Source organism: Ceratotherium simum, chromosome 39 (assembly GCF_057802395.1).
Source record: "Ceratotherium simum simum isolate JZ-2026a chromosome 39, ASM5780239v1, whole genome shotgun sequence".
Lineage (NCBI taxonomy): Eukaryota > Metazoa > Chordata > Mammalia > Perissodactyla > Rhinocerotidae > Ceratotherium > Ceratotherium simum.
The window spans coordinates 6,779,251-6,792,465 of record NC_141938.1 but is presented as its reverse complement, the minus strand read 5'-3'; the positions used below and the strand labels follow the sequence as shown (position 1 = coordinate 6,792,465).

The following is a 13,215-nucleotide window of genomic DNA, read 5'->3' as shown; positions in this document are numbered from 1 at the left end:
ATTACGATGATGATGATTTCTATTATTTCCATTATATTCATACACTTTCTACCGTGATTTCTTTCAACTTGAATGTGGGAATCCTTCCACTAGAATGATACGCCATCTACTCTACTGTTAAATGATTCCTGTACACTTTCATGGAACTGTTTCACTACTCAACGTCCAGTTACATAAGTGGGAATGAGTCCTTGTGGGAATTCTAAAGCAACAACTTTCAGGCTAGGTATATTCCAAAATTCATCATATTCAGAATACCTCTCCAGAGACACTGCTTTCTCTTGGGTGAATGCCTCTCATCTCAAATATCTATCACTTGTCCTCATGCTCTATCTAATGAAAATCCCAATCTTTTCTACATGTGGAAAATAAGAGCTACCTCTTTTCAAACTTACTGATCTTACCATTTCTATCCTATTGGATGTTTTTTCACCAAAAATATCCTGCTGAATTGCAGAGTCTGTGGTTTTAAGCTGCATTTCCCATTCTAAAATAAAAAAGAATAACAAAATGTAGGAATTTACAGACAGAAATGTACATTAAAGGAGTTAAAAACAGTAAGGCTCATTTGTATTATTTCTCAATTAAACATACTAAACAAGAGGCAAGATAGATTTGAGGAGTTTGGCTATGTCAAAAAGTTTACAACGATAAGGACGTGTAGGCAAAAATTTAGTTGTTGAGGGGCCAGCCCGGTGGCGTAGCAGTTAAGTTTGCGCGCCACTTCAGCAGCCCAGGGTTCGCGGGTTCAGATCCTGGGTGCAGACCTACACACCACATATCAAGCCATGCTGTGGCAGGTATCCCACATATAAAGTAGAGGGAGATGGGCACAGATGTTAGCCCAGTGCCAATCTTCCTCAGCAAAAAGAGAAGGATTGGCAACAGATGTTATTAGCTCAGGGCTAATCTTTGTCAAAAAATAAAAAAAATTCAGCAGCTGATTAAAATGATTTTGTGAAAATTAAATATGATGGGGAAAAGAACAGAATATTACCAGGAATAGAAAGTAGGAAAGTCCTGGAAAAAGAGCATATATCAAAATGATGAACTTAAAAAACAAACAGAACAAGTCTTTTTGTGAGATCATAGGAACTTTTGAGTCAATGTAAAGTAAGAACATATGACAAGCGGACAATATCCCAAAGCATCAGAGACCAATGACCTCAGCCTTCTAGAGAAAGCATGTCTTAAAGTTTCCTCATTGTCATTGCAAACATACTGAAATTTTCATTCACCAGGGAAGTTCTTCACACTCACTCACCTTCGAAGACTCCTCTCTCCACTGTCCTCGACTCTTCCTCTTGTTCCAACCAAGAGATCAGACTGGGTTTGAACAACTGATACCCTATTCACAGGAAAAGATTTATTAATGCAAAAGGCCCCCACAAAAGATGATAAACTTTCCAAGAATCAGCTCGTATATTTCTAATGAATGCAGTAAAAGTATTTCAAAAGAGATAAAAATGCAAATATTCCCTCTTTCTGTGCATCAAAGAGATCAGTTATCTCCGGTCCCTGAAACCCATGTTCAGATGTATACATACATATTACAAAGCACTAAGACTTCTATTGAAATAGGAAATAGAGTAAATGCAAAAAGAAATGTTCATTCTCATGGAAAAACTAATACACCAATGGTTGTCAAACTTTGTTGCCCAGCAGAATTATGTCCATTGTTTTTGTTAAAAACACAGATGTTTGGCCTCAATTCCAAAGATTCATTCACTATGTCAAAGGTAGAGACTGAGAATGCACATTTCTAAGAGAGTGACGAGGATGGTGTTAGTTCTAGAACCACAGTTTTACAGAAACCACACTGGATAAAAACCCATTAGTGTAGAGACTAGTGTCTGTTAGTTTCCATTATGAGCGGATTTCACGTCACCAATACTGGAACATAGTAAATACATCATACATATCTCTTCCATAAGAGAATACAGGAATGATGGCAGCCTTACCTACTGTGGTCAGGTTCTCGTAGTTCTCCAGCATCACATCTCTGTACAGATTTTTCTGAGCTGAGTCCAGTAAAGTCCACTCCCTTCGGGTGAAGTGCACAGCCACATCAGTGAAGGTCACTGAGTCCTAAACCATCACATACAAGGTGGCTTCAGCAAAGTAACATCTCCACCAGTGTTCACTGGGGAATGAAGATGGCAGACCCGATGGCAACAGAGGGTTTCAAGGTCTCTCATCGTCTCCCCCAGGGTGCGACAGTCCTAGGTTTTCTCCTCTCTATCTACACTCACTCACCCTTGACATCCTCCACTTACGGCTTTAATGGAACTTCTAACACATGAACTTATCTCACCACAACTAGACTAAAAACTCTTCTCATCTTAATTTCCTCTGGTAGCACAGTCCTAAGCAAATTAAAGACACTTTTAAAAGCTGATGAATGAATACATTCTTTGAGAAATGCACACTTTCATCTTCATTACCGTGTCATAACAGGCAGCAAAACAAAAAAATATGCAGTTGCCATCATAAGAGACAATAGCAGAAAATAATTATCAAAATACTGAGATTATTCACAGGAACCAATATGAGAGGCTCCGCTTTTGGAGGGAATTCAACAGGGACTCAGTCCCTGAGTGGCTTGATTTCTTTAAAAACCTCTTGAGACAGGTCTACCTAGAAGGAAATGTGTTTGGTGGATGTGGTATGTCATTTTGTACAAGTATACACTGTCTTGTTTTTTTGTACACACTTTCTAATTACCTGAGAACAACTTGTCAAACAGTCAGTCACCATCCTTTCTGCCTCTATCTTTTCCTCAGGCAGGCAGAAAGGGTCCTTAGAAAGAATACCTAGGAGAAAAGAAAGAAAGTATGAGGATGCAGAGGTGACCATAATTCCCACATTCACATTCACCTGCCTGGAAGTCATTCCATTCTAGCTTGAAATTCACAAATATTCCTGCAATCTCAAGAAATCTCACACAAATACACACTACTGCCATCAAATCCCAGAGGAGACTGTCTCACCTGGAGCCTCAAAAGGGGACTGTAAGCAATGCTGTCCATCAGGAAAAGCATAATGGCTTCATTTTATAGGTAAGAAAACTTAAGCCCTGAAGAATGTTAACTGTTCATTTGTCAAGAACATAATATCGATGAATGAGATTATGCAGCAATTCTACCTAAGGCATATACACCAGGAAGCTGACTTAGAGCATAGCATTCTCTGGCCCACTTAAGCTCCTCTTAGATAAACCATCAGCAAGACTCCTCAGGTCCAGACCAAAGGATTCTATATTGTGCAGGGAGAACCTAAGCTACTAAAACAGTATGCTCTGCAGGGAGAACCTAAGCTACTAAAACAGTATGCTCTATACCAAGAGCATCAGTAACATCATTGCCATTTACTGAGGACCATCTGCACCAGACGTCTCACTGGGAGCTTATAGCTCACTTCCATATCTGGAATAACTTTAATATTTTAATCCACTTTTTCAACTCTGAATTTTGTATATCTGAACACAAATCAAGTATATCTGACGAAAAATGAGTCTAACGAATTTAGAGCACTTTGAATGTAGAAAATGATGTAAAATATCTCAAGTTAATATTCTTTACACGCTTAAGTAAATATTTTCATTATATACATGATCTACACACTCCACTGGATGGCCCTGGTCGAGACTGCTTCTGGGCATGTGAAGGGAAGAAAAAGGAAATATTTTATTTGGTCAACCCTTTTGAGCTTCCCTTGATGGAGGTTGGAGAAGTCTGAAGCTCCTCTTAAGTTCTTAATGCTCCTTTATTTCTTGATTCTATCAATAAATAATGAAGAAGTTATGTCCCTGTATAGTCACTCAGTTTAGAGCAATAATGTGTATACAAAAAAATGTCCTGGGCATTAAAAATTCAACATTCCGATACAAAACAGTAATAATCGATACACCAATTCAACATTGATATAGGAAAATAATCAAACAGGTAAGAAAATAAAGGGTGTCTTACATACACATACACACACGCACACAGAAAGCACATATATTCTGTTGGTTCCTGAACAAGAAAATGAAAGAAAAGGGAAATAATCATTAAGTCTTTCACATCTGATCTAAAAGATTAGAAAAAGAATGTGAATCTTTAGACAAAAGAACTCAGAATACATTTAAAGTCCTGGGAAGCCCCATAGGTCTTGGTTAGAAACACTCACATCAAACAGGTCAGTGCTCTACCCTGCCCTTGGGAACGGGACAATGCCACATCATACTTTCCCCAACATTTTTATATTTTATGAGTCTTTTCAGACAACCACCTTTCCATTTTACTTATCAGTTCCAATTTCCACCCAATTGGCTTTTATATTTATTCATTTCTTCCATAGACTTCCTTCATGTTTCTCAAACTGTCTTTTAATATTTTTCATTTGAAGGTTAACTTGCTGCTGTTAAAACTCAGTAATCTTTGGGGTGACATCAGCATCATGGCAATTGAGTTGTTCCCTTTGTAGCTCCCCTCTAAGTTAAAACCAGTAGCACATTCATAGACCAATAAAGGACTCTCTGCACAGCACACCAGAACGCCGAAGTGATCCATATATCTATACACCTGAAGGTGGGTTGAGTCAACTTCCTGGATGTGGTGGAACCAGGGGAGCAGAGGTGGCAGCTCCGGAGACTGGAAGGTCCAGGAACTGTGGCTGCACCTGCAACCAGAGGCTCTAAGAACTGAGATAACACATGTGAATGGAAGGAAGCCCCAGGAATGCAGGCAGCCCACGCTGCTGTAGGTGCCACGAAGCACTGCAGGCCTGTGACTGGAGCCTCTGAGAACCGCAATGATACCTGTAACCCAGCCCCCTACCCTGGTGGCCACACATCCAACACTGGCCTTTCCAGCAGCAGGGGTTGCATCCAACACCCAGATACCTGTGGCAGTGACAGCGGTGCCTGTGACCAGATGCTTCAAGTGGCACTCATGGCTCAACCCTCGTGTCCCCAAGCACAGACAGGTGGCACCCATGACCTGAGGTTTCAGAGTCAAAGTGGTGCCCACAACTCAGCCCTCAGTGGCATCGCCCCCAATACCCGTCCTGCCAGCAGTGGGTGCTGCATACAACACCCCAGGTCCCTGGCAGCAGTGGCAGGACCTGTGACCTGAAGTTCCAGGAACCACAAAGACGTCAGAGACCAAAACTTAGGGAGCCTCAGTGGCACTTGTGACCCAGGTACTCCTTCCCCTGTGGCAGTGTCGTCCATGAACCAGGGCAACCAGGAAGCAGTGAGAACACTTGCAAATCTAACATCCCCAGCAGCAGTGCTGCCAGCACCCCAAATAACCCAGAAGCAGATCTGTGGGTGCAGGTGGCAGCAGGAATGTAAGCCATGGAGCAGCAACTAACAGTGACGATGGAACCAACCACTCCAGCCCTCCTCAGCTGCAGAGGCACCTGCAATTTCTGCTCCCCGCCCCCATAGCAGCAATGCCTGCAGAACCAACAAACCAGACATGGTGGAGGTGGTTGTGACCCCCATTCCTGCCCCACACTCCCTGTGCTCCCTGCTGTAGGGAGGGAACCTGTGACCCAGGTGACCCCAGAAGCAGAAGAGGTGCTCACAGGCTGGTAACTGTGGGGGTGACATCTACAAGTGCAGTGACATCATAGGCAGAAGAGTATCAGCAACTTCAGAGGCACAAGCATCATAATGAGGGTACTGATGTCTCCTCTGGCAGAGAGAGTGGAGGACGGGAAGCTCAGGCTCTCAAATACAGCAGGAAGCAGCTCAGAATCAAAATAAACAAAGCCTTACCCAAATAAGAAAAGTGTTTCCTATCCAAAACGCACTGGCAGAGGAACACCTCTTCAAGGGCCATGAAAAACAACAATAACTAGGTAGCATAAAAAGAAAATGACATTTCTCCAGAAACCAAACTTTCTGTCATGGAAAATTGTGATCTAACTGAAAGAGAATGCAACATACCTGTCATGAGAAAACACAACGGCTTACAAGAAAACTCAAAAGGACAGTTCATTGAGCTCAGGAATAAAATTAATGAACGGAAAGAATACTTCACCAAAAAGATTAAAACTCTAAGGAGAAACAGAAATTCTGGAGCTGAAGAACACAATAAATGAGATTAAAGTAGAAACCATTGGAAACAGAGCAGACCATATGGAAGAGAGGATTAACAAGCTCAAAAAATGGAAATCTAGAAATGATTCCAGTGGAAAGGATAGAGCACTAAGATTTTTAAAAATTGGAGAAATTCTACAAGAAATATCCGACAATTAGGAAAAGTAACACAAAGATAATGTATATCCCAAAAAGAGAAGAGAGGGAGAAAGCAGCAGAGAGCTTATTTAAAAAAATAAGAGCTGAGAACTTCCCAAACCTGGGGAAGGAAGTGGATATACAAGGGCATGAAGCTAATAGAACACCTAATTCTCTCAAAACAAGACCTTCTCCAAGGTACATTATATTAAAAGTGTCACAAGTCAATGACAGACAAAGAATATTAAGAGTGCCCCAAAAGAAGGAAATAACTTACAAAAGAACCCTCATTAAGCTACCAACAGATTTCTCAGCAGAAACTTTACAGGCCAAGAGACAGAGAAATGATATAGTCAAAGACAAACACCGGAAGCCAAGAATATTCTATCTAGCAAAGTTATTGCACACATATGAAGGAGAAAAAAGGCTATCCCAGACAAACAAAAGCTGAGAGAGGTCATCACTAGACCTGCCTTACAAGAAATGTTGAAAGGAGCTCTCCTACCTGAAATAAAAAGGCGAAGGTATACAAAGCTTTGAGCAACATGATAAAGAAACAAACAACATGAGAAAATTGCAACTCTATATCAAAATAGGTTACTATGTAGTTATAATATAAAGGCTAAAGGAAAAGAAAACATTAAAAATAACTATAAGCATTTCAATTTAGTCACAAACTCACAGTGCAAAAAGGGATACCTTGTGACAACAAAAATATAAAATGGGAAGAGGAAAAAGAGGGAACCTGCAGAAGCAAATGGAGATAAGATGCTATGAGCACAAAAAGCGCTATCTCATCTATGAAATCTTTTATACAAACTTCACGATAACCAAAGAGAAAAACTCAGAGCAGAGTCACAAAACAAAAAAGCAGGAAACTAAGAAACACATCGCAGAAAACCACCAAACTGCAATGGCAGACAGCACACAAGAAGAAACAATGGAAATATAGAAAAACCAGAAAACACAAGAAAAAACGCAAGTACTAAGCCTCCTACATCAATAATCACCCTAAATGTAAATGGACTGCATTCACCAATCAAATGACACACAGTGACTGGATGGATTAAAAAACAAGACCCAATAAAAGGCTGCCTCCAGGAGACTCACCACAGCTCTAAAGACAAACATCAGCTGAGTGAAGGGGTGGATGATGATACTCAAAGCAAATGGCAATCTAAAACAAGCAGGTGAAGCCATACTTATATCAGACAAAATAGACCTCAAGCCAAAAAAGAGAACAAGAAACAAAGATGGACATTATATAATGATAAAGGGGCCATTCCACCAAGAAGACAAAAATTTTATTAATATATATGCACCTAACGTAAGGGTAGCAAAGTATACAAAGCAGCCATTAACAGACCTAAAGCAACACAACAATAGTAGGAGACTACAATAACCCATTAACATCAACAGATAGATCATCCTGAAAGAGCGTTCACAAGGAAACGTTGGCCTTAAATGAAACAAAAGACCAGACCGACAAGACAGATATAAAATATTCCATCCAAAAGTAGCAGAATATACATTTCTCTCCAGCGCACATGGAACATTCTCAAAGATAGGTTATATGTTGGAAAACAAAACAAGTCTCCATGAATTTAAGAAGACTGAAAGCATATCAAGCATCTTTTCTGACCACAATGCTATGAAACTAGAAATCAACTATAAGACAGCTGGAAAAGTCACAAATTATGTGGAGACTAAACAATGCTAATCAACAGCTAGGAATCAAAGAAGAAATCAAAAATTACCTGGAGACAAAAAACAAAACACAACATATCAAAACTTATGAGTTTCAGGAAAAGTGGTATTAAAAGGAAAGTTTATAGCAAGACAGACCTACCTCAAGAAATAAGACAAATCCAGGGCCGGCCCCGTGGCTTAGTGGTTAAGTGCGCGTGCTCCGCTGCTGGCGGCCTGGGTTCAGATTCCGGGCACGCAGCCACGCACCGCTTCTCCGGCCATGCTGAGGTCACGTCCCACATACAGCAACTAGAAGAATGTGCAGCTATGACATACAACTATCTACTGGGGCTTTGGGGGAAAAATAAATAAAATTATTAAAAAAAAAAAAAAAAGAAATAGGACAAATCCAAATAATCTAACACTACACCTCAAAGAAGTATTAAAAGAAGAACAAAGAAGCCCCAAAGTCACTAGAAGGAGGAAAATGAATGAAATAAGACTAAAAAGACAACAGGAAACGTCAATGAAACTAAGAGCCGGTTCTTTAAAATGATGAACAAAACTGACATACTCTTAGCTAGACTGACTACAAAAAAAAAAAAGGCTCAAATAAACAAAGTCAGAAATGAAAAAGAATGGGTCAGCTCTGGTGGCCTAGTGGTTAAGTTCGACACCCTCCACTTCAGGGACCTACAGCACTCAACTGCCAGGGGCCATGCTGTGGTGGAGGCTCACATCTAAAAAGAGGAAGATTAGCAACATATTAGCTCACGGTGAATCTTCTTCAGCAAAAAAGAAAGAAAAGAAAAAAGAAATGAAAGAGGAGAAATTACAACAGACACCACAGAAAGAAACACAAAGGATCATAAGAAACTACTACGAAAAGCTATACGCCAACAAATTAGATACCCTGGAAGAAACAGATAAATTCTTAGAATCACACAACCTCCCAAAACTGAATCAAGAAGAAACAGAAATTCTGAATAGACCTACCACAAGCAGAGAGATTGAAACAATAATCAAAAACCTCCCCCAAAACAAAAGGCCAGGACCAGACGGCTTTTCTGGTGAATTCTACGAAACATTCAAAGATTTAGTAGCTATCCTTCTCAAAGCCTTCCAAAAAACTGAAGAAGAAAGTATGCTTTCTAACTTATTTTACAAGGCCAGCATTACCCCGATACCAAAACCTGATGACAACACAAAAAGGAAAACTACAGACCAATATCACTGATGAACATAGATGTAAAACTCCTCAACGGAACGGTACCAAACTGAATACAACAGTACCTTAAAAGGATCATACACCATGATAAAGTGGGATTTATTCCAGGGACACAGGGATGGTTCAACACCCACAAATCAAGCACATTAAAACACTGACAACCACATGAACAAAATGAAGACTAAAAATCACAAGACCATCTCAATAAATGCTGAGAAACCATTTGACAAGATTCAATCTCTGTTTATGATAAGAAGTTTCAATCAAATGGGTATAGATGAAAAGTACCTCAACATAATAACGGCCATATACCACAATCCCACTGCCACTGTCATACTTAACACTGAAAAGCACAGCTATTCCTCTAACAACAGGACCAAGCCAAGGATGCCCACTCTCACCACTCTTACTCAACATAACATTGAAAATCCTATGTCCTAGCCAGAGTAACTAGGGAAGTAAAAGAAATAAAAGGGATCCAAATTGGAAAGGAATAAGTAAAACTGTCGGTATTTGCAGATGACATGATTCTATACATAAAAACCCTAAAGAATCCACCAAAAAACTATTAGAAATAATTAACAAATACAGAAAAATTCCAGAGTACCAAATCAATATACAAAAATCAGTTACATTTCTTTTTTTTTTTTTTTTTGTGAGGAGATCAGCCCTGTGCTAACATCTGCCAATTCTCCTCTTTTTTTGCTGAGGAAGACGGGCCCTGGGCTAACATCCGTGCCCATCTTCCTCCACTTTATGTGGGACGCTGCCACAGCACGGCTTGCCAAGCAGTGCGTCAGTGCGTGCCCGGGATCCGAACTGGCAAACCCCGGGCTGCCGCAGCAGAGCGCAAGCACTTAACAGCTTGCGCCACCGGGCCGGCCCCCAGTAACATTTCTATACACTCACAAACTACCAGAAAGAGAAATCAAGAATATAATCCCATTTATAATCACGACAAAAAGAATACAATAACTAGGAATAAATTTAACCAGGGATGTGAAAAACCTGTACACTGAAAACTCTGAGATGTTGTCGAAAGAAAGTGAAGAAGGTTTAAGACACGGAAAGATATTCCATGCTCATGGATTGGGAAAATTAACCTGGTTAAAATGTGCATATTACCTAAAGCAATCTACAGATTCAATGCAATCTCAATCAGAATCCCAAGGACATTCTTCTTGTAAACAGAACAAAGAATCTGAAAATTTATATGGGACAACACAAGACCCCAAATACCCAGAGCAATTCTGAGAAAAAAGACCAAAGCTGGGGGTATCACACTCCCCAATTTTAAAATGTACTACAAAGCTACAGTAATCAAAACAGCACGGTACTGGTACAAAAACAGACACACAGATAAATGGAACAGAACTGAGAGCCCTTGGGGCCGGCCCTGTGGCTTGGTGGTCAAGTGCACGCACTCCGATGCTGGCGGCCCGGGTTCGGATCCCGGGTGCGCACCGAGGCACCACTTCTCCGTTCATCCTGGGGCCGAGTCCCACATACAGCAACTGGAAGGATGTGCAGCTATGACATACAACTATCTACTGGGGCTTTGGGGGGAAAAAATAAATAAATAAAATCTTTAAAAAAAAAAAAAAAAAAAAAAAAGAACTGAGAGCCCAGAAATAAACCCACACATCTAGGGACAGCTGATTTTTGACAAAGGAGCCAAGAACATACAATAGAGAAAGTAAAGTCTCTTCAGTAAATGGTGTTGGGGAAAACTGAACAGCCACGTGCAAAAGAATGAAAGTAGACCCTTATCTTACACCATACACAAAAACTTACTCAAAATGGATTCAAGACTTGAATGAAAGACCTGAAACCATATAACTCCTAGAAGAAAACACAGGCAGTACACTTTTGACATCAGTCTTAGCAGTATCTTTTCAAATACCATGTCTACTCAACCAAAGGAAAAAGAAGAAAAAATAAACCAATGAGACTGCCTCAGGTTAAAAAGCTTCTGCACAGCAAAGGAAACCATCAACAAAATAAAAAGACAACCAACTAACTGGGAGAAAATATTTACAAGTCATATATCTGACAAGGGGTTAATTTCCAAAATATATAAAGAAGTCATAGAGCTCAACAACAACAAAAGGAACAACCCGATCAAAAAATGAGCAAAGAATATGAACAGACATTTTTCCAAAGATGATATACAGATGGCCAACATGCATTTGAAAAGATATTCAACATCACTAATTACTAAGGAAATGCAAATCAAAACTACATTGATTATCAAGTCACACCTGCCAGAATGGGTATAATTAACAAGAAGTAACAAGTGTTAGAGAAGATGTGGAGAAAAGAGAACCCTCACACACTGTTGGTGGGAATGCAAACTGGTGCAGCCTCTATGGAAAACAGTTCTCAAAAAATTAAAAAAAAGAAATACCATATGATTCAGCTATTCCACTATCTATCCAAAGAACATAAAATGACTAATTCAAAAAGATATATAACCTCTACATTCATTGCAGCATTATTATTATTCACAATAGCCAAGGGCCAGCCCTGTGGCTTAGCGGTTAAGTGCGCACACTCCACTGCTGGCAGCCCGGGTTCAGATCCCGGGCGTGCACCGACTCACTGCTTCTCCGGCCATGCTGAGGCCGCGTCCCACATACAGCAACTAGAAGAATGTGCAGCTATGACATACAACTATCTACTGGGACTTTGGGGTGGGGGGAGAAAAAAAAAAATAGCCAAGATGTGGAAGCAACCCAAGTGCCCATCAATGGATGAATGGATAAGAAGATGTCGTATATATACAACGGAAAACTACTCAGCCATAAAAAAAAACAAAATAGTGCCATTTGTGACAACATGGATGGACTTTGAGGGTATTATGCTAAGTGAAATGAGTCACACAGAAAAAAACAAATACCGTATGATTTCACTCATACACAGAAAACAAACACACACATATATTAGGAGAACAGATTGGTGGTTAACACAGGGGAAGGGGAAGGGTAGGGAGAAGGTGAAAGGGGTAAAGGGGCACATGAGTTTGGTGATGGATAAAAACTAGACTATTGGTGGTAAACAAGATGCAGTATATACAGAAGCTGAAATAGAATAACATACACCCGAAATTTACACATTATAAGCCAATATGATCTTAATAATTTTTTTTAAATGGGCAGAAAATATGAAAGACAGCTTCTACAGATAATGTACCGATGGCCAACCAGCACATGAAAAGATGTCCAACATCACTAATTGTTAGGGAAATGCAAATCAAAACTACAGTGACATACTACCTCTGGCCTGTAAGAATGGCTATTATTAAAAAGACAAGATGTAACAGGCATTGGAGAGGATGTGGAGAAAAGGGAATCCTCATTCACTGCTGGTGGGAATGTGAATTGGAGCAGCCACTATGGAAAACAGTATGGAGATTCCTCCAAACATTAAAAATAGAAATACCATATGATCCAGCTCTTCCACCTCTGGGTATTTATCCAAAGAACTCAAAAACAGGAATTCAAAAAGATACATGCACCCTGATGTTCACTGCAGCATCATACACAATAGCCCAGAATTGGAGGCAATCTAAGTGCCCATCAACAGATGAATGGATAAAGATGTGGTGCATATATACACAATGGAATACTACTCAGCCACAAAAAAAGATGAAATCTTGCCCTTGCAACAAGGTGGACAGACCTTGAGGGTAGTATGCTAAGTGAAATAAGTCAGCCAGAGAAATATAATTACCACATGACTTCACTTATATGTGGAAAATAAACAAACATATACATATGGAGAAAACAGACTGGTGGTTACCAGGGGGGATCACGTGGGGGGAGGGTGAAAGGAGTACGGTGACAGATGACGGCTAGATTTTTGGTGGTGAACATAACGCACTCTACGCAAAAGAAAAATATAATGATGTACATCTGAAATTTATAAGTTATAAATCAATGTGACCTCAATTAAAAAAAAACAAAAAATAATAACCTGTAATAAATCAAACAGAGACCAACAGGCCAAATGCTGATCTATAAAATGGTATTTGAGGGGCCGGCCCGGTGGCACAAGCGGTTAAGTGCAC

The 13,215-nt window shown here is 40.0% G+C and overlaps 1 protein-coding gene across 7 annotated transcripts in view; it reads right to left on the bottom strand.

The window, feature by feature from the left end:
* LOC101401550 (uncharacterized) overlaps positions 1-13,215 on the bottom strand; it is an 82,093-nt gene that overhangs the window by 2,740 nt on the left and 66,138 nt on the right. For 4 of the 7 annotated variants that reach the window (XM_087425508.1, XM_087425502.1, XM_087425506.1 and 1 more), the window contains 4 exons: positions 2,725-2,813; positions 1,962-2,088; positions 1,265-1,348; positions 405-487 (listed from right to left, as the gene is read on the bottom strand). In XM_087425508.1, coding sequence (XP_087281634.1) covers positions 405-487; positions 1,265-1,348; positions 1,962-2,088; positions 2,725-2,757 — 327 coding nt within the window. In that variant the 5' untranslated portion in view covers positions 2,758-2,813. Of the gene's footprint in view, positions 1-404; positions 488-1,264; positions 1,349-1,961; positions 2,089-2,724; positions 2,814-4,565; positions 4,663-8,078; positions 8,228-13,215 lie in introns of those variants that run through there. The other 3 variants (XM_087425504.1, XM_087425505.1, XM_087425507.1) reach the window with 3 other exon arrangements.